General features: G+C 43.5%; 1 protein-coding gene across 2 annotated transcripts in view; it reads left to right on the forward strand.

The window, feature by feature from the left end:
- The window catches only part of OLFM2 (olfactomedin 2), a 470,277-nt gene that overhangs the window by 365,469 nt on the left and 78,375 nt on the right, over positions 1-26,433 (forward strand). For both annotated transcript variants that reach the window (XM_073654168.1, XM_073654169.1), the window contains exon 4: positions 16,724-16,943. In XM_073654168.1, the coding sequence (XP_073510269.1) occupies positions 16,724-16,943 (220 nt within the window). The remainder of the gene's footprint in view (positions 1-16,723; positions 16,944-26,433) is intronic.

Here is a 26,433-nt window from a genome sequence, read left to right on the forward strand (position 1 = left end):
TGACCTCATGTACGTCACTGACAGCGTGGGAGAATTCTCACGCTGAAGTGCTGAGTGCAGGAGAATTCTCCCACGCTGTCAGTGACGTGCATGAGGTGCGCCGAGTTCATTGGACATGACCTCGGCTCATCTGGATGCCGTCACAGCCAGACACTGCAGAGCGCAAGCATGCCTGCGTTTCTCAGTGTCTGCGGGATGACAGGCTGGATGGCAGCGTTCTGCTGCGGTCCAGCCTGTCATCTCGATGTAGCAGAGCTGAAGCTGTCGTGGGAACCATGGAAAGGTAAGGATGAGGTTGCTTTATTATTTTTCTTTTATTGCAGGAGATCGTTGGCTTCAGCTGGAATGGGCGTGACGGTAAGTATGGTTTAATTTAGAACAATAAAGGAATGTGTCTTTATTTCAATTAAAGGACTTTATTCTGGGTGTTTGTGTTTTCTTTTAACTTTGACTATGGGGTTAGTAATGGGGGTGTCTTATAGACGCCTCTCCATTACTAACCTGGGCTTGATGTCAGCTGGCATTATAAGCTGACATCAACCCCAACCCTATTACCCCACTGCCACCGCTACAGGGCAGTGGGAAGAGCGAGGCTAAGTGCCAGAATTGGCACATCCTATGGATGCGCCATTTCTGGGGCGGCTGACGGCTGGTGCTTCTAGCCTGGGAGGGGGCCAATATTCATGGCACCCTTCCTGGGCTATTAATATCAGCCCCCAGCTGTCTGCCTAGCCTTTGCTAGCTATTAAAATAGGGGGGACCCCATGTCATTTTTTTGGGGGGTCCCCCATTTTAATAGCTAGTAAAGGCTAGGTATTCCGCTGGGGGCTGATATTAGTAGCCTGGGAAGCTCCGTGGGTATTACCCCCTTCCCAGGCTTCAAACATCTGCCCCAGCCATCTGGTTAACCTCCGCTAGAGCCTAAAATTATGGGGATCCCCACGCCAATTTTTTTTAAAATAAATCCTTTATTTTAACACTAAATGACAAGTACAGTAATCAACACTGTCACTGTACTTCATATATATGTGACTGACATGTTTCTATCTATCTAATCTATGTGTGATTCTCTATTCCTTCTATTCTAAATTGTCGGGTACAGATGCTGAATTGCCGGCCGGCTTTTTTAAAGAGACGGTGCATGAAAACACTATTATTTTTTTTTAATAAATCCTTTACACTAAATGACAAGTACAGTAACCAACACTGTCACTGTGCTTCTTATATGTGTGACTGACATGTTTCTATATATCTAATCTATGTGTGATTCTCTATTCCTTCTATTCTAAATTGTCGGGTACAGATGCTGAATTGCCGGCCGGCTTTTTTAAAGAGACAGTGCATGAAAACACTATTATTTTTTTTAATAAATCCTTTATACTAAATGACAAGTACAGTAAGCAACACTGTCACTGTACTTCATATATATGTGACTGACATGTTTCTATCTACCTAATCTATGTGTGATTCTCTATTCCTTCTATTCTAAATTGTTGGGTACAGATGCTGAATTGCCGGCTGGCTTTTTTAAAGAGACGGTGCATGAAAACACTATTATTTTTTTTAATAAATCCTTCACACTAAATGACAAGTACAGTAATCAACACTGTCACTGTACTTCATATATATGTGACTGACATGTTTCTATCTATCTAATCTATGTGTGAAGCTCTATTCTGTCTGTTATAAATTGTCGGGTACCGCTGCTGAATTGCCGGCCGGCTTTTTTAAAGAGATGGTGCATGAAAACACTATTATTTTTTTTGATAAATCCTTTACACTAAATGACAAGTACAGTAAGCAACACTATCACTGTGCTTCTTATATGTGTGACTGACATGTTTCTATCTATCTAATCTATGTGTGAAGCTCTATTCTTTCGGTTCTAAATTGTCAGGTACCGGTGTATGCCGCTGATGAATTGCCGGCTTTTCATGTTTCACTGTTGGCACTGTTCCCATCGATTTGGGCAATCACTGTAATGCCACAACCACCATGGCTGTGGCATTACAGTGAGTGGCAGACAATCCCTGCATGATTGGTGCTCTAAATAGCGCCAGACATGCAGGACACGCTTTTGGTGCACGAACAGTTATCGAACATAGCCTCGAACAGCCGAATTTTTTGCAAATCGTTCGGGTTCGTCGAACAACTCGAACACCGCCCAAAACAGCTCGAATTTGAGATTGGCGAACAGTTCTAGTCGAACACCGCTCATCTCTAATTATTACTGCTCCTCCTAGTTGAGGCCAATCTGCCGGGAAATCTCCTAAGTCAGTATGGAGTACTGCTTCTTTAGGCTCCTCCGGTACGGTGAGAGGCATTTCTTCTTTGGGCTTTGGCAGGTCTGGACACAACTTCAGATGGTCTCTAGATACCGTTGCAGTCATTATTCCTCCGTCTTTGCTAACCAAACAGGTCTCCTTGTTATCAAATCTTGAATTTAACACAGTTTAGGGTTCTCTCTCCCAATGGTCATCAAGATGTGGTTTCTCCTTTTCCTCTTTAACACCACTTCTCCTGGTGTGAAGGGTTCTGCAGGCGCACTTTTATTGTAGTGGGCTTCCTGCTTGTCTCTTACCCGAGTGAGACTGTCTTCGACACAGGCCTGTACTCTTCTGTACTGCTCCTGTCTGGTCGTGTCCCAGTCTTCAGTGGACATATCTGCTTCTGGTTCTACTACACCAAGCTCCAGGTCCATGGGCCACTTCCCGGGTTTGGCTCGCATGAGATATGCTGGAGTACAATTGGTGGAACTCACAGGTATGTGGTTGTACAGATCTACCAGGTCAGGTAGTAGGTCTGGCCACTGGTTTCTCTCCTCTAGTGGTAAGGTCTTCAGCAGGTCGATGACGATGTTATTCATCTTTTCACAGAGACCGTTGGTTTGGGGGTGGTACGGTGTAGTCCGGATCTTTTTACACCCGTACAGATGGCAGAACTCCTTAAACAGTTCGGCTTCAATGGCTGGGCCTTGATCCATCAGCACCTGCTCCGGGTATCCATGGGGCCTGCAGAAGTATGCCTGAAACGTCTTCGTAGCAGTTTCTGCCGTCCGATCCTTGACGGGGGCGACCACCAGGAACCGGGAGCAGTGATGCACCATGTTCAGGGAATAGGAATATCCTGACCTGCTGGGTGACAGCTTGACATGATCCAGGGCCACGATCTCCAAGGGGCGAGTCGTCTTGATGGGTTGCAGGGGTGCCTTCTAGCTGCTGCAGTCTTTTCTTCTGAGGCTACAGGGTCCACATATCCGGCACCACCTCTCAATGGAGCTGCGCATTCCTAACCAATAAAACCGACACTTCAGCAGGGTTTCTAGCTTCTTCCAACCAAAGTGCCCTGCTTGATCGTGGTAGGCCTCCAACACCATCTGGATGTCTGTCTTGGGCACCACTATCTGCCATGCCATCTCATGATTTTTGGGGTTGATGTACCTCCGGCACAGTTTTTCATAATAGATGAACAACCGGCTCTTCTCATTCCACAGATGCTTGGCTTGTAGAGATGCTTCCTTCTCCAGGGAGGAACCTTCCTGGTTTATCAGCTCTTGGATATGGCTGACAACCGGGTCGCTGTCCTGGGTCTCCTTCCAGCTGTTGTGAGGCAGGGGGTTTAACGTCTTACCGCAATGCCTCCTGGAGGCTCGTTGCTCGTGGACCACTCCATTCCGATGAAAGGCAGGTAGTTCAATCTCCTCCAAGTCATCCACTTCTTCTTCAGTGTCTGAATGCTGAGGCATCCTGGACAGGGCATCGGCGTTGGCGTTCTTGCGGCCCTTCCGGTACTTAATAGTGAATTGGTAGTTTGACAGCCGAGCCATCCATCATTGTTCCATGGCTCCGAGCTTGGATGTTTCTAGATGAGTCAAGGGGTTGTTATCAGTGAAGGCAGTGAACTTACTGGAGGCTAGGTAGTGCTTGAACCGCTCGGTGATGGCCTAGACCAGGGCCAGGAACTCCAACTTGAAGCTGCTATAGTTCTCTGGGTTCCTCTCGGTCGGGCGGAGCTTCCTGCTTGCATAGGCGATCACCTTCTCTTTGCCATTCAGCTTCTGACTCAGTACAGCTCCTAATCCTTCATTGCTGGCATCAGTGTACAGCAGGAACGGTTGGCTGTAGTCAGGGTAGGCTAGGATCTCTTCGCCGGTCAGGATCCCCTTCATCTCCTCGAAGGATTCAGCTTGCTCCTTATCCCATTGGAACGGGGGGTTTCTGCCTCTCCCGGACTGTCCTACCAGGAGATCTTGCAAAGGCGCCACTTTCTTGGTATAGTCCTTCACAAACCTCCGGTAATACCCGACTAGTCCCAGGAACTGACGTACCTCCTTGAGGCTCTTCGGCTCCGGCCATTTCTGGATGGCAGTGACCTTCTCCGGGTGCTACTCCCTCTGGACTAACGATGTGCCCCAGCTACTGTACCTTACGCTTGAGCAGGTGGCACTTTGAGGGCTTCAGCTTCATTCCATACTGGGACAGCGACTCAAATACCTCTGCCAGGTGCTTCAAGTGGTCCTCATACGTTTTGGAGTACACTATCACATCATCCAGGTATAGTTGTACAGTCTCGAAGTTGCGGTGTCCCAGGCAGCACTCCATCAATCTCTGGAACGTTCTGGGGGCGTTGCAGAGTCCAAACGGCATACTATTGAACTCGCAGAGTCCCATCGGGGTGGTGAAAGCCGTCTTCTCCCGATCCTCCTCAGCAACAGCCACTTGCCAATACCCACTAGTGAGGTCAAAGGTGGAGAAGTAATTTGCAGACTTCAAGGCAGCCAGAGATTCCTCTATATGTGGTAAAGGGTATGCATCTTTATGTGTAATGCGATTTACTTGTCTGTAATCTACACACATTCTCATGCTTCCGTCCTTTTTCCTGACTAGAACTAGGGAAGCTGCCCAGGGGCTACAACTATCCCTTACTACCCCTGCCTTCTTCATGTCGTGCATCATCTCTTTCGCCTTCTGGTAGTGTGCTGGTGGTACAGGCCTGTAACGTTCTTTGATGGGTGGATGGTCACCTGTGGGGATATGGTGTTGAACCCCCTTAATCCTCCCAAAGTCAAGTCGGTGCTTACTGAATACCTGCGCGTATTCCTGAACCACCCGGTGTACACCCTGCTTCTGATGGGCAGGAGTGGTGTCTGTCCCAACATGGAGCTGTTGACACCAATCCTCCACCTGGGTTGCCGGGTCATTATCCTCCACTTCGTCTGGTGAGGTTAAGGACTCCGCCGTGTGTATGGAGTTGTTATTTACTGTGTACAGTTTGCAGTTTGGCAACAGTGGCATAGCGTGATAATCTAACCTCGTCCTCCCCCTACTTTAGGAGGCGTACGGGCACCCTCCCAGTGCGTACATCCACCACCCCTCTGGCAGTCAAGAGTGTAGGTCTATGTTCCGAGCTAAGGGGCTCTACTACCGCCTGGTAGCTCCGTCCTTTGAGATCTATTGCTGCTCTACACCAAATCAGCATTTCATTCATCGGAGGAATCACAATGGGTACCGGGTCTGTCACCCGTACATTACCAATTTACCTGTTGCTGGTACATAAGGGCTCGGATCTCTTTCTGGAGCGCCCTCCTCTGCCCTGGTCTGGCAGTGTCAGCTATCTGTTGGAGCAAGAACACCACTTCTCCCAAACAGTTACTAACAATATTTGTGCCAAGTACCATATACAAGTCTGTATCATCAGGATTAGTCTCTACTACAATTAGTCCCTGGTCCTTCAGTTCTACTCTTCCCACCTTTACTGCCACATCCTTAACCCCGACTAGGTTAACGGGGAGGCCGTTTGAGGCATATACGGAAAGATTTGGATCTGATGGGTGAAGTTTGTCTATGGACCAGAACCTTTTGTAGAGGACATCAGACATGATGGTTACCTGAGATCCTGTGTCCAGCAGAGCGGGTGTCGCGATGCCGTCCAGCACGATGGACAAAAAATGTCTTCCTCCCACGAGCCTGCGGTACCAGTTTGATGGGCCTGAGGGGTCTACTCCTGGGTGTCAGCCCTTGGCCCCAGGGTTTGCCCCTTTAAAGAACAGCTCCAGACGGCGTGACCAGTCTTGTGGCAGCGGTGGCAGACAGGGTCCTTCGGTGGGCGGCGTTGGTCACTGGTCCTCCCAGGGGGTGGCGTTGTCCTCCTCCTCCTTCTCATCTAGGGGACATCCTCAGGGCTGTCGGCTAGCAGTATCCTTCCTTCCTCCTCGGGCTCCGTCCACAGCTGCAGTGCACTCAGTACAGTGGTCAGGGTTTTGCTCAACTGACGCACTTCAGAGCGCAGGCTGTCCAGCTCACTAGGGGACGTTGCTTGCACCTTGGCTTCAGCAGCCACTGGGGAAAAGGTGGACGCTGCGGGCACTGGGGTGGCCCCACCCTGGTAACATTGGATAGCAGTTGTTTCCAGGGGCTGCAGTCCTTTTATAGCCATGTCCTTAAGGGTGTCAAAGGTGGCATCTGGATGATCCAGGGACCACCAACGCACAGTCCTGCTCTCCTCTTGAGACCTTAGTCCCCGGATAAACTGTTCCTTCAGCATTTTATTTTCATTATCGATGCTAGTTGGACTAACCTGTTTCAGAGCTCGCAGGGCCCCTTGTAAACGCAAGGCATAGTCCCGAACATAGTCCTCCGGTTGCTGAGAGCAGTTATAGAACCTCATTCCAGAGGTCTGTCTCAGTACGATTCTCAAAGACAGTCTGTAACTTTTTAAAGATTGCAGACACTGACTCCTGGTCTGCGGCCCACCAGGTTTCTACTTCTCGCTCCGCAGGACCAGTCAATTGTCCCAATACAACAGCGGCTCTTTGCTTGCCTGTCACAGAGTACATGTCCAGTATACCGCATATTTTCCTTTTGAATCCAGACAGGGTATCTGGTTTGCCGCTGTACTGGGGGAGCCACTTCGCTCCAGGGATGTACGGTAGGGCCATGGGTATGACAGGGGTTTATTAGCCATGCTGGTGGAGCGGCTGCTCCGACCTGATCGGCTTCCAGCGCGGGTTGATCATCAGGGCGGTTAACCGGTACTATGGCGTTGTGCTGTTCTTCGGACATTCTGGGGCCTCCCTAGCGAACCGTGGCCTACCTTTTTTTCTTTTCTTCAGGTAGGCCGCAGCTCCGCAGGTGACGGTCTTCCTTCAGGACCTTGTGTCGCTTGCGTCCTACGTCAGAGCGTTCACTGGGGCACCTTCCAGGACCTGGCGCTTCCTGGTTTGACGTCGAGGCGTGGGGCGTGTCCGGGGCTTCGCGCGCTTTAGCAGGTACGCCTCTCAGTTTCCCGCGGTTACGCCCTTCTTCCCGCTCGGCGGCACAGCAATGGCAGCGATCTTTGCCACGGTTGAATACACAGTTCTGATTAAAGGTGCACAGTACCCGGTGGCAACAGGTATAGATTTCTGCCATTGCCACGGGCACGAAATCCTGTTCGTGAAGCCAGGAAGAGATGACGCGCCCTGGGGATGGGGACGATTCAGCGCCCAGGCCTTGTTGTTGCCAGACCTTGGGGGATGTCGCAGTAGTCGGCTCCCGGGCCCGTACCCTGGGGTCACTCTTAAAAAGGGAAGGGGGAAATTATATAGGATAGGGAAAGTTCTTGATGCCACCTGTGGTGCCTGGTGAGGATCACCAGCGCTGCAACAGTCCTCTGAGGCCGGTGTTCAGACAGCTTAGTTGGTGCGGCTCCCCACAGGTGGAGTGGGGCCTCAGGGCAGCGTAAGTGTAGGGATGCAGGACAGAGGGGACCCAGCCGGGTCAGAGGAAGAATAGGCACAAACACGACAGTTCACTTCAGTACCTTTACTGGTGGTGTTTCTGGCATGGTCAAGGGCACTTTAGGGTGAAGGGTGCATATCAGGACTCTCCCCAGTGAGCGGGTGTGGGGCCTCCTGCTTCTTTGCCTTTCCTTGATAAGTTTCTGACCTGCCTGGAGCTAGGCCTAACTTGGTCTCTGTCTTGCACCTGCTGACCTGGTGGTAGGGCCTTCTGTTGGAGATCACACTCCCTGGTCTCTTGGGCCTCCGTGACTCCTGACCCTGGTATTACAGTCAGCTTTTGGTGTTACTGGGACATATAGTTCACCAGGGGTTCCGGTTGTTTCTGCTGGGCGTAAGGGATCCCTGCAGATGCTGACCGGGTGTCCGGTAAATGGTTTTGGGGTGAGGGGGTAAAGCTCCTCTGCCCCCTATGTTACTTTCTTTCCACTCGCCTTCGGCCATGCTCGGGGCCCTCACTAGGCTTCACACTGCAGCAGGCACACTGCGCTTTGCCACTCTTTTGGCGTCGGCACACCCTAAGCTCACTAATCTGAGCTCACGGAGTCTGAACTGACCTGACAACCTCTCTGGCTGCAGCAGACTGACACACAGACTTCACTCTCTGTGGACTCCAGACTTCAGACTAACTGCCTAGCTCCACCTTCCCTTCTTATATCACTAATGGGTTCCCTCTGCTGGTTTGAAGTGGAAGGTGGAGGTGTGTGAATGCTATGAGGCCCTCTTGTGGAGTAATCCGTCCATGCACCCCTCTGGGATCTTTGGCACCAATGCGCAGCAGGGCGCCACACTTACACTCTACAGGAGAGAGAGAGGACCCCCCTGACCATAAGAGCTTACACTCTACAGGAGAGAGAGGACCCTGCTGACCATAAGAGCTTACACTCTACAGGAGAGAGGACCTGCTGACTATAAGAGATTACACTCTACAGAATTACACTCTGTGCAAGAGAAAGAGGGGACTCTGCTTTTCAAAGCGCTTTTACTCCATACTAAAGAGAAAGAGGACCACATTGATCACAAGAGCTTACATTCCATACAGAAGAGAGAGACTTTAGCCAGTGACTCTAGAGATGGATGACTCTGCTGTGTAAACTATGCTCCACTGGGAACCAGTAATCTGTGATGGCCCCGGTACTGACCACAATTATGAGGAGGCCCAAACAGCCACACAAATAGACATCTGCCTGCTCTCTAATGCTCTAGCAGTGTGGGAAATGGTGTAGGTCAATTATTTTTATTTTGCGAATCTCAAAGTGTTCAAATTCAAATGAAACTGCAACTTTCAGGAAATGCGACTTGAACTCAATCCTCCACAGATCAATTTGCTCTTCTCTAGTAGATAAGATCTAAATGGTTATAATTTATAGGAATACTTATTTAGGTCTCCTGGAATATGGGGCTACTGAATTTAATTATGCAAAGACTGGGAGAGAGAATTTCTAAATAATGAAATGTTATTGAATTTACAAGATATTTTGCCGATCAAAGCTCTAAGCTCAAGCCGAAATTTCAAGAACTAACCACCTACAGCTGTAGCAGAAGCCATCATGTTATCTTTTTGCTGCCATATAATTATCATCACATTGTCGTTTTACAGTAAATATTCATCAAGTAGTCCATCAAACACGTTACCATGTTATTTTCAATAGCTCAGTACTTTATACTAGTAGATTTCCTTCCTCTGGTCGAAAGTAGAGTAGAATTATTTAGCAGTGATAAGAAGGGGCGGTAGTGTGTACTGTGGTTATCCCATCCTAAAACTTTGGTCCTGAAGTGGGTTCATTTCTGAAAAATGCTGTATAAGGATTGTCAGGAAGTCAGTCTACAAGACAATTGCTTTACATTGGACATATTGGATTTATTTTTTAGTTTGTTGTCAGATTACTGGTGGGTATTTGGACAACCATGAATATTTTTGCCGAAGCTATATCCAAAAAGACTTTTCTGCTGTCCTGGAATTGGCTGTGCTCACAACAATTTTTGTGCAAAATTTTTTAGCTTTTGTGGTCAATATTAGGGTGAAGCATCTTTCTATTTCGAAAAAAAGGTAGCATAAAAACAGTTGAATCAGCTGATGACACTGGGAAAAGTTGTGCCAAGAAATACATTGTAATTTCATAGACAGATTGGGTCCACTAGGGCACAAAAACATTAGTTGTGTGAGGCACCCCACTTAAACCAATAGAGGGGTGTACCACATGGATGACGCCACTTTAAAGGGCTGTTTAAGGAAAAAAGTTGGGGCAAACTTAGATGTTGCTTCACTTTTTGAAGCATTTTTCTATTTAATTGCCTCCTATTCCCTCAGACTGGAGGCCTGTTTATAGGGTTGCAATGAAGTCTAGTCTACAACACTTGATGGGCAGCCAATCCCTGACCTCTGCAGTTTACTTGTACCTCTACATTGCTGTTGAGATCAGTAAGAGCCAAAGCTTGGGCACCAAATTTTTCAACTTTTCAGTAGTGCTTATTGGGCACTTTAATGCAATACCTTACTTTGGCTCCTTTTTCATTAATATTCATAGGCTCTCTTTGGACTTATGGAAAGTAGTTATATTAGTGAGACTGCCCTGTTAATTACCACTGTTTTATCAGCATAACAAAGATGAATGTAAACTTGTATACCATGTTAGTCAGACTGGAAAAAAATAGCTGGTTCCTCTGCTTTTAGACAAAGCTGGCCATCCATCTTGTAGATGTTCCTCATTTACAGTGGCATTTTATGTAATTGAGATTGGAGATAAATGATGCAGTAATCCTATTGATTTCCAAACTGGCAACAATTAGATATATGAATTTGAAATTAGACAATCAATTATATGATGTCATCAATTAATGTCTGGAAGATAAAATGTTTCCAATCTTCTGGTCACTTTACATCATATATTTTCTTGTGTTGTATGTGTTTTCTTAAATTCAGTCTCCAATTTATAAAACACCATGGGGGCTAAATCATCATAGTTTTTTAGTCACAAAAATGGCGTAAAATCTTTGAAATAGTCTCGCCTAAGTGTTGGGCCTGTCTGCCTTTTCACTCCACTTTAGATCAACACCATTTAAATGGGTGGAGCTGGAGTTGGAGCCTGGGTGGGACAGGACATGGACATGCCCACCAGTCCAATTCATGAAAAATGTCAGTATTTTTCACACCAGAAATGCTACTCCAGTCCTTGACAGTCCCTGACTGGAGTAGCATTTCTGGTGTGGTGCACGGAGGCGCACACAACTCACACCACCAAAGCCAAAGTGCAATATACCAGTTTTGATAAGCTGGCCCCCAATGTATTGTGAAACCCAACTCCACCTATTCGAGGACCACTGCTCTAATTAAGTTCATAGATATAAACACCATGAGTGTTATGCTCTCTGAGATGATTTGGTCCCCAATATTAAATTTTTGGGAAGCACTTCCACTCATAAGAAAGGTAAGACCTCCACATTTTTACAAACCACTAACCGAGGTCTTCAAACATAGATTGTGCTGGAAGTAATTGAATTCTGCAGTCTATGGAGAAATAGCCTTCATGATCTGCTCTTGGCTCCAACGTGTTATAGGTATGACACTCTTGTGAAGAAGAGACGGTGCTCAAGAAGGATTCCACTCTGTTAGAATAAAATTTATAAAGATACTTTGCACTCCATAAAGAAAATCAATTGTTCAGATTTTTATTTTAGGCAATCCGAAAAGTGTATTGTAACGTTTTGGTCCCAAAGCATGGACCTTCATCAGACATGGATTGAGATTAGTACTGCAGAAAAACCTTAGGGTGCTTTCACATTGCATTTTTGTCCACGTTTGTTGGTCCCCTCGGGGCTTGCGTCCAAAACCCCCCACAAATCAGGATTCAGAAATATGCGCCGACTGGGCCATAGACTATAATGATGCCGACAGAGTCAACATGTGCTCTGACGTGTATCATTTTCAGGCGTATACGCCTACTGGAGGCGGACACTCAGACGTAGTCTACTACATCTGGTTGTCCACCTCCAGTAGGTGTATACACCCGAAAATGATGCACACCAAAGCACACGTTGATTCTGTCGGCACCATTATAGTCTATGGCCCCATAGGCGCATACGCCCTAATGCTGTTTTGAGGGAAAGTTTGGCTGCAAGCCCAGATGGGACCAACCAACATGGTCAAAAACATAGTGTGAAAGCACCCTTACACACAGCAACTATGGGCACTTTTTTCAGTGCTGATTTCAATATTATTTCCCTGCATCTCTCAATCCATATCTGCTGATGGTCCATGTTTTGGGACCGAAACTTTATTATACACTTTTTGGATTGCCTAAAATAAAAATCTGAATAATTGATCTTCAATGTGGAGTGCCAAGTATCTTTATATATTTTATTTCTGCTCTTGGATTCAGTCAATGCAGACAGTTGCTATGGTTCTCAAGTACTCTTCTTATTGATTGTATTAGTGCAGAGTATACAGTAGATTACATGGAGGAGTACATATAGTTCTTGTTCCAATAAGCCTCTTTGATAATAAACCAGGAAACCTCATTAATCCCTTGTTCACGCATTGTATTTTTGAGGCATTTTTTACGTGCATTTTTACATTATTAAGTACAAACTTAACGAGATTTCTAAAATCTCACTCAGCCAATGTGTTTTTCTTCTTGCGTTTTTTGATTGCTGATCTTTTGTTAATGAAAACAGTTTTTGCTACAGTTTTCTGCCATTGAGATCAAAATGGATTGGCAGAAAAAAATACACCAAAAACACATGTTCAATTTCTGCTGCAGTTTTCTGGCCATACTGTTCAGTTTTCATGCAGAAATGTATAGAAAAAAATTACCCTAAGGGCTTGTTCACACATTATGCTTTTGATCCATTTTTTACATCCTTTTTATGTGTGGAAAATACAGAGTGGGGCTGATTCATGAAATCTTTTATGACAGAAAAATGGTGTGAAACGTTGAAAAGTGGCAAAAATTTAGCGCGATGGGCGTTGCGCAAAAATTTTGAAACTTTTGGTGTTTTCACACCAGTTTGAATCAGCTGTACGAAAATAGGGGGATGCTTTATGGCTATATTCGCTCGTCAAACTCATCTAATTTGTCGATCTCTTGAACCCCACAAATATCACTCCAGTCTTTGATTGGAGGAGTATTTTTGGCGTACCTAGAGTAGCATTTCTGACGCAGCGCACGGAGGAGCACGCAACTCAGAAGAAGCGCCAAATTCATAAAGTGTCATGAGACTCTTAATAAATTTTGCACCTTCTACACCAGCAAGACTGGCATAGTGCAACTCTGTGCTATGCCAGTCTTGATGAATTGGCCCAGGTAGTAACAGAAAAATAGTGCTCTTTTTTCCTATGCGTTTTTTATTGCCTTTGGTTTTTTTAAAACATTTTGCTGCAGTTTTTCCCCATTGTGATCAAAATTGGTTATCAGAAAAAATACGTTGAAACTGCACCAAAAACACCATCAAAAATCATACCAAAAAAAGTGTAGAATTTGTGCTAAGGTTTTCCAATCATATTCTGTGTTTTCTTTCCATGCAGAATAAAAAATGCATTAAAAAACTACCTGTGAACATACCTTTATGAAGGACTCTAAAAATATGAGCACCAGGCAAAAAATGTTTTTTTCGACGAGCAGCGTCTTTAGATTAAACCTTTAGAACTGTAACGATTTAAGCAGTCGACTCAACAGCACAGAATATTGAGATTTCTCTTGTAATATCCAGAATGGTGCACATTACAAGACATTAAGTTAATTGTGTCATATAACATATCTTTATTGGCATGGCTTTCGTGTTGCCTAAGAACAGTCACACATCTCCCGTAAGTAAGCAGTTAGTGTGGGATGTAAAGCTTTAGGCATAAAGTGACTTTTTATTAATAGTAATTATTATTATTACTATGCATTTCTTTCACAACTCGCATTACTGCCTCTGTGGATTAGCAACACGCCATTAAAAGCGGCCTTGTACTTCTAGTGCTCTAACAAAGCTATGCCAAGAAGGGTCGGATTTGCATTTGTTGACTCGGAGGTCATCTTTTTATGTTTTATTCATCTCCCACACTACAGTCAAAAGATCTGAATGGTTTTCAACCTCTCTCCTTGCACATCATGAAAAAAATATACTTGGGAACATTTCAGCCACAATAAAACCTTTAATTATATGATTGTAATGTGCATATCGGTAATTAAAAATATATAAAGGAATCATTAGAGGCAATGAAGTGTAAAATTGGTAGAGTGCTACCCCCATCATACCCGTTGTGCTAGACCCAGATAAAGTCTGCTTTCTATAAATCCGGTATCTACACTCCTCAATATTGAAACTGCAACATCAAGAAAAAAAAAGGTTGTGGAATTATGGAAATCACAGGATGTTAGTGATATCCAAACTGAGAAAAAATGGGAAAAAAATTGTCAAAACATCTCGATTTGTTCAGTATTGAGTATAAGAGCCTCAAACAGAAATACCTGCATTTACATGCTGTGGCATGGTATCAGTGGGGTTATTGATGGTTGTCTGAGGAATGTTCTGCCACACTGAACACACTTGGGCATATCATCAAGATCCACTGCTGGCAGCTTTCTTTGCAATTGACAACTATTGATGTTCCATGTGGTGTTGTTAAGTTGAAAAATGGCTCCGGGGAAACTTTGGAGAAATGGCCATACTACTGGTTTCACGACCAAATCAATGTAATACCGAGCTATTAATGTACCTGGAATGAAAACTAGAGGGGTTTCGCTACTGTATGTTATGCCACCCTATACCATATATGTGCGATTAGGACCGGTGTGACATTCCCTTGTGAAGGCCTCTTTGTTTAATTACCCATGTGTTCTCATCAGATTCGAAGAGTAGCGCATAGTGATACATTCTCTAAAACAAATGAAATGTCACATGCCAAGTCTAAGGCATCAAAGAGTGTCTACACAAAACATCAGAAGGTATTTGTTAGCCAATGGGCTTTGAGCCAGATGTCTAGCTAAAGGTATTCCATTGACCTCACGCCAACACCTCAAAGACTATCATGGTGCATGTGGCAATAGAGGCTCGAATAGAGGTCTTCTCTCTTCATAAATGAGGCTTGCTTTTGTCTTGGGTGCAATGATAGCAATAGATTGGGCTGGATGCCACGTGGGCAACGACATGAAGAGTCCTTCACAAGGGAATATAAAAGTTTCCCAAGGGCTGTTTTTTAAACAAAACAACATCAGGCAGCATGTTACTCATTCTATTGTGAGCAGCCTGTGTGGTCTAAACATTCTGCCAGGGCCTACAGCATCTCCAGATTTGTCTCCCATTGAGTACATATGGAACATCACTGATCAGTAATTAAAAAGAAAGCTTGCAGCAACAGGTCTTGATCTTGATGATTTGCCCAAGTGCATTAAGCATGGCAGAACATTCCTCAGACAACCATTAATAACCTCATTGATAGCCTGTCAAGCATACTTGATGCCGAATAGAGACGTTTTGAAAATGTTATTTCCATTTTTTCATCATTTGCATAACATTAACATGTCTGTTGATCCCTTCTAGAGTTGAGCGAATAAATTTGGGTGTAATGGAATTCTACTCAAATTTTATAAAAATCTGAATTTGCTAAATCGTGGATTTTTTGTAATTCTCATAAGTGATATTTTTATGAACCATGAAAGGCCATCAAAATGTTAAAAAAAAAATTCTTATACTCACCTTTCCAGCCTATCTGCGTCACCCATCTGGTCCTCACCGCATCTGGTCCTCACCTCTGGTCCTCACCTCCATGTGCTTTGAAATTCCTGGGCTTCTCACACCGGCCCACTTCTTATGGCTTTGATGGCCCAGAAGGGAAATGCAAAAAATGGTCACGGCATCATGACCTTGTCTGCCCATGTGCATATCTCTACTGGGCTCTATCAAATCTGGAAGTCCCCTGTCAGTGCTAGCGGTGTTGATCTGAAGAAGCGGCGAGGGCCAGATGGGTGACCGTGAGGAGTGGGGGAGTACCAGAGAGGTGAGCGGTAAGGTAAATATAAGATTTTTTTTTCCGTTTTTACATATTTGGTTTATCATGGTCTGGGGTCTGAAGAGACTAGCACTAGCTATACTGGGCAACATTTTTTTTTAAATGGCACATTGTAGACAGTTTTCCTAGTTATAGATTTTACATAAGGGCTTAGAAGCTTCAAGTGATGTCTCTGATCTATGGTCTGTCATCTAATGTATGTTCCATATTGATGAAATAAATCAAAGACCTCATAGAGTAGTATAGATCCTCCTCAACTAATATTTCTTCCATTACTAGGTAATGCAAAGTATTATCCTATTTCGGCTAAAATAAAATGTCTCTATTTTAAGTGTGACTTCTCAAAATATCTCTTCTTAATGGGAAACCATCATTTTGAATACTGTCCAAATTTCAGACATCATGTTGGAGAAATTGGAACAAAGTAGCTGAATATGGCGTTTTGTGGGAACATATTCTGTATAAATTGAAATCTATTGATATAAATAGAGATCAGTGGGCAGTTTTATATGGTGAAATCTGTCCTATAAAGTAGAACCACCCACTGGACTTCTCAAGCTCCTCATGGGCATTAATGAACAACCAATAAATTATAAATAATAACGAATATATTCCTATAAAACTGTATCTCAATCTTCTCAGGTTCTCCTGCTCTATATCATGCTAGGGACTTGTGCACTGCCAAACAACCATAGCCTTCTCAATGATGGTGGTTAGGCAGCATGTCCCCGGCAACCTGTCTGATTGAAGACCTGTGTCTGCATCTAGGGGTTTCTAACTGTATATAGATTTTACTGTTCTGATTAAGTTCAATATGGACAGACGATATGATGGCTGCTATATTACTACCTGTCAAGTATAATTTTATGACAGCTTGGTTTTGTAATGGCGGTCAAGTATGTCTTGTTATGTTCTGATGGTCTAATATATCGTTATTGTCTTTTTCTTAGGAGCTAAAGGATAAAATGAAGCAGCTCTTACCTCTTATCCCTGTTCTTGACCAATATAAATCAGACACCAAGATGATTGTCCAGTTAAAAGAAGAGGTGAGAAACCTCTCCAATGTCCTGCTTCTGATACAAGAGGAGATGGGGGCCTACGATTATGAGGAACTCCAGCAGAGGGTCATGATTTTGGAGGCCAGGTTGCACGCTTGTATGCAGAAACTGGGTATGTATGATCATTTATATCAGCCCTTTCTAGTGTCTCCTAGTATTACTTAAGCTTATTTTCATATTGTCTATTTGAAATGTTGAGTTAAAGCAGCTATGTCACCAGACTTCACCATATCAACTTCATTTAATTATTATTAGATAAATCTCTTAGAACTGATGAGGCTGGTGTAGTTATATTGAGAGTGGCAGAATAGCAGTAGAATTATTTATGAAACCTTACACTCAAGCTCCTTCCACCTAGCCTGATTGACATCCTCAGTGTCCCTCCTCCCCGTTGCTGCTGAGTTCGCTCAGTATAAGCTGCAGCTACATCTGTGTGGATGAAGACTGAATACACTTGGACTCATAAGATATCTCACCCTACAACTGGAATTATAAAAATGCTCATCTTAATATCAGGAATATACAGCCATTCTGACAAGGATTTACAAAGTTAGTACACCATTGTATTATCATTTCAGTTATTTAAAAATGTATGCAGCTTTTATTGTGAATTCCGGTTACAGATCCGCTTAAATATTGAGAAGGCTCCTCTGCTCTCGATCTTCCTCTCGTGGCCAGAGGCAGGAAAGATATGGAGAGTATGTTTTGCTCTGGAGGACCTGTCATGTTCTGTTTTATGCAGATTATTTAATACTTAATTTCATCTGTGGAGCCGCAGCCGGAAAATAATACATTTGCTGCTATATTTCCCCACAGATTATAACGGATTATTGGGGTCTCAGCAGAGGGATTAGTTTATTGACACAGGACACATCTACTACGGAGTGATTGTCCAAAGTCTTTAAGCTTCAAAAGTAATTTTCCCAGATAATATTTAAAGACAGCCTATACCTTTTTTTACATATGGAACTAAGCAAAATGTGTTTCTAATCGAGATATGAACATTTTTTAAAATTTGATTCTGACCTGGATCTCTTAGTAAATTCTTGTATACCGTCTGTTCTGTATTTGCCAACTTGACGGCAGAAGTGTCGCTAAAGTGTTGGCTACTAGATGCACAATGGGACCATTAGGGGTTGTCCACTACTTGGATAACTTCTTCTTAAACCTTATGTTTACCCCAGTAAAATAATAAGACCTTTACTTGCCTCCAGTGCTGATGCCGTTCCAGGAGTGTTGGCATTGGCTCTACCGGTGATCGCGTAACATTGTATGTGATTGGAGAGAGTGAAGCGAGCTCTTTATATGGCCAATATAGCACTGGCTTCACGCTCCCTGCCTTCGGACAAATCACATAAATTGTCACGCGATCCCCGGTAGAGCCAGTGTTGACACTAATGGGGCGGCGCTGGCATCAGGGATGAATATAGATGTTATTATTTTACACTGAGGGAAACATATGGATTGAGAAGGGTTTGTCTGAGTACTAGACAACCCCTTTAATTCAAGCATACTTACCAAGAAAAATTAGCAGTTTGCCAGAATCTGAATTTTTTTTGTGATTCGATTTGCAAGAATCCAACATGAAGGCCAGAAAGGGTTTTAAAAAAATCAACAAATTAATATTCACATATGTTCTCCATGCAGCTTAGGGCTGCACTGTTGAACAGGTAAGGGCCGGAAAGAGGAGAGTATTTTTTAAATTTTTGCTCAAACCCTCACGCCAGGGCATAATAAGACAAATTAAATTCTCATCAAATAAATTCAATATGAATTGAATTTCCTGGTCAAATTTCAACGATCTGTCGAAATCGAATTACAGAAAATTCTCTCATTAGTAATTCTTAACATTAATGTTGGAGAAGGTTTAAAACCCATCCTCAGATGTGCACCAGAACAACTCCAGCCCGCTATGGGTATCCCATTTTTAGGAAGGGTCTACTCAAATAGCACTTTTTGGGCCCAAGATAGCCAAAAAATTTCCGGGATTGAAGCGAAAAATTTGTGAAAGTTGGGCAGAATGATAGAAAGGCATGGAGTGGCACCAACTGTGTCACTCAACAGTGAGATGCATGAAAAATTACATTTTTCTGCATATCAGGTATTCTCCCATTGAAACCGGTGGGTCAGGTGATTGCCAGCAATTTTATGTCCTATCATTTTCTAATGACACAAGGTGATTTTCACAGATCCGAGAAAAAAAAGACAACACTACACAACACTAGTGGAAGTTGCAAGAACACAGTATTTTAGTCCTGGAAGCTCAAGAATTGTGTTACTGAAAAGGGATGTTCTGTCTGTTATCTACCTCCTCATTTGGGCTGAAACCTCATTAGAAAGAATTGGCTCTGATTCTTCATCTAATGTAGGAATCCTGTAATTTCCTGTAAGTGAAATTTTAATTGGTGTGACTAGACTGGAAGAGATGTAAAAGGCAGAGTAAATGGCATATTCGTGAGAAATAACTCGGCTCTTCAAAGCTTTAACAAGCCACTTCAGCCACTCAAAAATTGCCTTATGAACTCAAAATATACTTCTTATTTAAGGTAAAATTTGCAATGTAATTCATTAACCTTCTATTTTCCATTTAGTAGTCAATTGCAGCTCCTCCTCTTCTCCTGCTTCAGGCAAGGGCTACATACACAGTGACTTTGACTGAATGACTTCAAGTCATTTACAAGATGTGTAACCTAACCACCTAATACGTGGGATTTGTCTGCGTTTTGATGTTATATTGCAGTGATTATTTTAGGGAAACGTTTGGGTTTTGGTTTTAAATTATGTGAAATTTAGGATTTACAAAAGCCAAACTTTTTCCAAGTCTGTGCTGGTACAGAAGCTTATGACTTGCAATCTGTGACCAAAATCCATTAAGTTTAGACTTCTTTTTTCTTGGAATGTTGTAATTGTGAACTTTATGTTGCTAGACTAAGGCTGCGTGCCCACGATGCGGTTTTTGAAGCATTTCCGCAGCGGCAATTCCGCCTCGGAAATGCTTAAAAAACGCTTGGTAGATGGTCTGCTATGTTCCCCAATGATAATCCGCATGTGCTGTGCTCATGCTACTGAAATTTCCGCTGCGAATTATCATTGTGGAAAAATCCGCAACACTACCAAATATTTTGGTTTTCGCCACCATTGACTTGCATTGAATCTCATAATATCCGCATCACTACATGTGCACATGCAGATATTAAGCGATTCACTGTGCGGATGGTACCCGGGTCTGGGGAAGAGGAGACTCTCCTCCAGACCCGGGTACCATAGTAGCTGTAAAAAAAAATTATTTAAAATAAAAAAAATATATACTCACCTTCCGATGGCCCCCGGTCTCCTTAGCGATACGTCCTGGCTCCCCGGCAGCTCACGAAGGTCTAAAAGGACCTTCCATGACATCATTTTGTCATGTGACGCCATGGAAGGTCCTTTTAGACCACCGCGAGCCGCCAGATGCATCGGAGAAGCAGACCGGGGGGCATCAGAAGGTGAGTATAATGTTTATTTTTTATTTTTTACCATTCTTTTTAACTATTAACTTAGTCACACTGTATAAATCCATGCCGGTTACATGGATTTATATTGTGTGACCAAGTTGTCAAGCACTTTTTCAAGTGATGCTAAAATCACTTGGAAAAGCACTTGACAACCCTCATACGAAATCGTTTGTGAAAAATGCTTGTCCCTGGCAGAAAAAAGCATGTAAAATCCGAATTCGTTTTTTCTGCCAGGGAGATGCAGAAATGCTCAGGAAAAAATCCGGAGCATTTCTGCATCATGGGCACATAGCCTAAAGGTGCAATGTTATAAAACAAACCAAAAAAGGTATACAAGTTCTTCATCAAAAAGTTAATTTATTTTAGTTTTTCAATACAAAAAGTGAAACTCGTATATTACATAGTCATTACAGAGTGATCTATTTCTACCACACTTTTTCCTTCCAATCAACTTTCCATTAACATGCTTGGATACAGCACTCTGTGAACAGCCAGCTTCTTTAACAATGACCTTTTGTGGCTTACCCTCCTTGTGGAGTGTGTCAATGACTGCCTTCTGGACATCTGTCAAGTCAGCAGTCTTCCCTATGATTGTGGAGCCTACTGAAACAGACTAAGGGACCTTTTAAAACGCCTTTGCTGGTGTTTTTGGTAATTATTCTAATTTACTGAGATAATGACTTTTGTGTTTTCATTGGCTGTAAGCCATAATCATCAACATTAACAGAAATAAACACTTGACACAGATCGCTCTATTTGTAATGACTCTATATTATATAGAAGTTTCACTTTTTGCATTGAAGAACTGAAATTAACTTTTTGATGATATTCTAATTTAGTGAGAAGCACTTGTCACAACATCCAAACCAGACAAAAACCTGCTAAAATCTAAATATTTTATTAATCATTCATTTTTGAAGGAACCACATCTCATAAATGTTATTGCAGCTATATGGCAAAAAAATGTAAAAGCTACGCAAGACACAGGATAAAGGATACCAACCATTAATTAAATACAGGACTATACAGTCATGGCCGAAAGTGTTTGATATTGTTCCAGAAGATGAAATATTTCTCCAAGAAAGTTATTGCAATTACACATGTTTTGTTATACACATGTTTATTTCCTTAAATAAATATAAAAAAAATACAGAGAAAAAAGGCAAATTGGACATAATTTCACATAAAACCCTAAAAATCGGTCAGACAATCCCTCAACTTAATATTAGGTTGCACATCCTTTAGAATAAAAAAGTGCAATCAATCGCTTCCTATAACCATCAACAAGCTTCTTACATGTCTCAACTGGAATTCTGGACCATTCCTCTTTTGCAAACTGCTCCAGGTATCTCATTTTTGAAGGGTGCTTTCTTCCAACAGCAATTTTAAGATCTCTCCGATCTCATAACAGGCGTTCAATGGGATTTAGATCCGGACTCATTGCTGGTCATTTCAGAATTCTACAGCACTTTGTTTCCATCCATTTCTCAGTACTTCTTGAAGTATGTTTGGGGTTATTGTCCTGCTGGAAGACCCATGAGCTAGGACGCAAAACCAGCTTTCTGACACAGGGCATTACATTGCAACTCAAAATCCTTTCGGAATCTTCAGATTTTATGATGCCTTGCACACAGTTAATGCATCCAGTGCCAGAGGCAGCAAAACAACTCCAAAACATCTTTGAACCTCCACTATATTTGACTGTTGGTACTGTGTTCTTTTCTTTGCAGGCCTCATTCCGTTTTCGATAAACAGTAGAATCATGTACTTTACCAAAAATCTCTATCTTGGTCTCATCTGTCCACAAGACGCTTTACCAGAAAGATTTTGGATTTGTCACGTACATTTTGGAAAACTGCAGTCTGACTTTTTATATCTCTGTGTTGGCAATAGGAACCTCCTGGGTCTCCTGCCATAGTATTTAATTTCATTCAGTTGTCGATGGATAGTTTGAGCTGACACTGATGCACCATGAGCCTCCAGGATAGCTAGTATTTCTTTGGAACTTGATTGGGGCTACTTAACCACCATCCAACTATCCAGCATTGCAACCTTTCAGCAATTTTTCTCTGTTGTTAACATCCATGGAGATTATCTACAGTACCATGGGTTGTAAGCTTCTTGCTTATGTTGTGCACCATGGACAAAGGAACATCAAGATCTCTGTATATGGACTTGTAATCTTGAGATTGTTGATATTGTTCAACAATTTTGGATCTCAAGTACTCAGACAGTTCTCTTTTGCTCTTTCTGTTATCCATGCTTTGTGTAGCACACACAGACACACAATGAAAAGATTGAGTCAACTTCTCCCATTTTTATCTGGCTTCAGGTGTGATTTTCATATTGCCACACCTGTTACTTGCCAAAGGTGAGTTTGAAAGAGCATCACATGCTTGAAACAAAGTTGTTTACTCACAATTTTGGAAAGGTGCCAACAATTTTATCCAGCCTATTTTTCGGGTTTTGTGTGAAATTATGTCCAATTTGCATTTTTTCCTGTGCTTTTTTGAGTTGTTCCAATACACACCAATGAAATAAACATGTGTATAACAAAACATGTGTAATTGCAATAATTTTCTGGGAGAAATACTTCATTTTATGGAACAATTTCAAGGGTGCCAATACTTTCAGCCATGACTCTATATATTGATTCCTAAAATTCTTCCCTGCCCGATGGTGGAGGTTGAAAACCTAAAACTTATGACAATTGCGCCCCAGCTCTTAGAATTTTTGTGTCAAGCTGTACCTCTTCTGGATTGCACAAGACATTACACCTAATTGGTTTTTTTTTCCTGCAGTCAGGATTCCTTAATTTATGGTATCTATTGACTAATAGGTTGACTCACATTAGGACCTGCACTAGACACAACACTCTATGTATGCTGTAGGTTTTGCCTTTGGTGCTCTCTTAACTTATTGGGCATAGAAGGTTAATGGCACACTAATGGTATAATTACTTGAAGTCTTTTGATGTGGATTTGCTTCAAAATCCACATCTTAAACTGCTTCAAAAACACTTTGATCAGGTTTCTGAAGCACATCCTCTCCAGGCCTGATCAAAAAAACTCCCTGTGAACATAGTCTTATTGCTTCTTTACTTTATCTGAAAATAGTCATAGCAACTATTATATGGCCCACTGAAATATAAGTAGACAGTAGTCAAAGTACTTATAAACCACAATTATGAATACATGAGTAGTAAAACAATATTATACTGCAATCTGTGTGGCGGAAAAGGTTTAATATGAGAACATTAAGATGAATGGAGCTTAACGTACAGCTCACCAATAGAGCACTCTGGAGAACAGATGGTTGCCAAATATATTTTTTTCTGAGAAAAATCATAAAAAGCCCAATTTTTCATAGTTGAGGAATAATAAGATCTATGTTGACCATCAGTTGTGAAGTGTGAAGGCACAGCAGAATAAATCCTTATAGCTCAGTTCCTTGTTAGCGCAATGTTGAAGAACAAAAAGTTGGTGTCTAACTGGGGTACCTTAGACCCATCCTTTACCTATACTGAGAGTGTGCATGTCCACTTTTAATTTAATTGTAATCTTTGTTGTCGTCAACATGCATTCAGGGCATATTAGCAATAAGATTTAATTAAATATTTTAGCATTACCCTGGAAGGAAGTGATTGGCTCCAAAGTCAGCTTTAAATTGAGTTGTCTTCTACTGGACCTTTGGATACATTATTGTGTCCATGGAGGATCCTCTGGTACTCTGATAGGCCATTCTGAACCAAGATATTGGGCTAAAGGTGATGCCCAGCCACCAATTAATATACTACTAAAAATGCTATAAAATAAAAAAACGTATAATACTCGACTTAGAAAACCACTCTTATATCGACACTTTCACTGTCCCTGCTAGTATCTGTTTTTACTGGTCCATAAATGAAGTGTCAACACAATATGTGACCAATTATTGTTATTATTATTATTTATTATTATAGCACCATTTATTCCATGGCGCTTTACATGTGAAAGGGATATACATAGCAAAAACAATTAAAATAATCTTGAACAATACAAGTCAGTGACTGGTACAGGGGGAGAGAGGACCCTGCCCGCGAGGGCTCACAATCTACAAGGGATGGGTGAGTATACAGTAGGGGAGGGTAGAGCTGGTCGTGCAGTGGTATGGTGAAGTGAGGGTTACTGCAGGTTGTAGGCTTGACGGAAGAGGTGGATCTTCAGGTTCCTTTAAAGGTTTCCATGGTAGGCGAGAGTCAGATGTGTTGGGGTAGAGAGTTCCATAGTAGCGGAGATGCACAGGAGAACTCTTATATGTGATTGTAGGAAGAGTAGATAAGAGGGGAGTAGAGAAGGAGATCTTGTCAGGATCGGAGGTTGCGTGTAGGTAAGTGACGCGCCCCTGGGCCTGTGCTGAGTAGCGTTGCGCACGCGGCAGCCTACCCGGAGCCGGATCTGAGAGGGGTAGTAGTTTCGTGGCGGTGACCCGGTCCGTGCCCAGGGAGTCAAACTGAGCGGCAGTATTTAGCAGTAGATGTTAGAATGTTCGACTACGCCACCCGTTGAATGCGGTCATGAGACCGCCGCTGCAGGACAGACCGCTGAGGCCGGTGATACGGTTGTGCAGCGGGGATGGTATAACCCCCAACGGGAGGGGTATGGCCTCAGGGCAGCGGACGTGGATGATGAAACACTCAGAGACGGTGCGGTGTAGTTCAGGGTCTTTACTGGTGGCAAAGGTAGACCCTCCCGGAGTACTGGCTAGCGATCGGGGCCTGGTCAGTCCGTGAGCAGATGGAATCTCCCCTGGCCAGGTGGAGTTGTAGGCCTCCCCAACTAATCGTACTCTTCTGGCTACCTTGCTAGAGGCTGATAAAAGTAGCCCACGTCCCTGAGTGTACCGTGTGGTGCTCACCCGTATGGCCGGTGACTCGGGGCCTTCTGGTAGCTTCCGCTCCACGACGGCGGTGCTGGTCCCTTGCGTGTGACCGTGCCTTCGGGTTTCTTGGCCAGAGGACCTGAAATCCCCTGCCGGGCGGTTTCTGCTGCTGGGTAAGGATTAGTCCCCACAGCCTCGGACTCCGGGTCCAGTAAGAACTCTTCAATCAGGGCGAGCTCTACAGCTTCCAGCCCCTGATTCCTTTTAGCACTGCTCCCACTGAGCTCCTGATATTTCTTTCCTATAGCCGCTCCTCTCCAGACTAGACTATGTCTACATCTGGGACTCCTCTTCTTCTTCTTCTCTAACCCTGCCTCAGCCCTAGTTTTATATAGGGGAAGTTCTTCCCCTCCCAGGACTGGGCAGGAGGTGTGGCATGCATAGGATTCCTGACCAGGAGACCTCCCACCTGCTCTCAGACGTAATATTGCTATTACTGTGGAAACCAGACCCCTGGGGTGCCACATAAGTTTTGGGAGACTAGGCCACAGATGTATGGAGGAGACAGGATGTGGATGGTTTTGTATGCCATGGTTAGGGTTTTGAACTGGAGTCTCTGGGTAATGGGGTGCCAGTGAAGGGATTGACAGAGAGGAGAGGCTAGAGAATAGCGGGGAGACAGTTGGATTAGTCGGGCAGCAGAGTTTAGGATAGATTAGAGGGGTGCAAGAGTGTTAGAGGGGAGGTCACAGAGCAGGAGGTTGCAGTAGTCGAGGCAGGAGATGATGAGGGTGTGTACTAGTGTTTTAACAGATTTGTGGTTGAGGAATGTGCGGATCCAGGAGATAGTTTTGAGTTGGAGTTGGCAGGAAGTGGAAAGGGCTTGGATATGTGGTTTGAAGGAGAGATTAGAGTCTAGGATTACCCCGAGGCAGCGAGCTTGCAGGACTAGGTAGAGTGGGCAGCCATTGACTATGATGGATAGGTCACATGAGGGTTGGATGAAATGTTGGAAAGAATATGAATTCAGTTTTATCCATGTTAAGTTTTAGAAATCTAGCAGAGAAGAAGGATGAAATAGCGGACAGTCATTGTGGGATTTTGGTTAGTAGGGAGGAGATATCAGGTCCAGAGAGGTAGATCTTTGTGTCATAAGCATAAAGATGATACTGAAAGCTGTAGGACTCTATGAGCTGTCCCAAGCCGAAGGTGTAGACGGAGAAGACCAGGGGTCCTAGAACTGAACCT

This window comes from Phyllobates terribilis, unplaced genomic scaffold (assembly GCF_046119375.1).
Source record: "Phyllobates terribilis strain yellow unplaced genomic scaffold, ASM4611937v1 Scaffold_11__3_contigs__length_659146591, whole genome shotgun sequence".
In the NCBI taxonomy this organism is placed as follows: Eukaryota; Metazoa; Chordata; class Amphibia; order Anura; family Dendrobatidae; genus Phyllobates; species Phyllobates terribilis.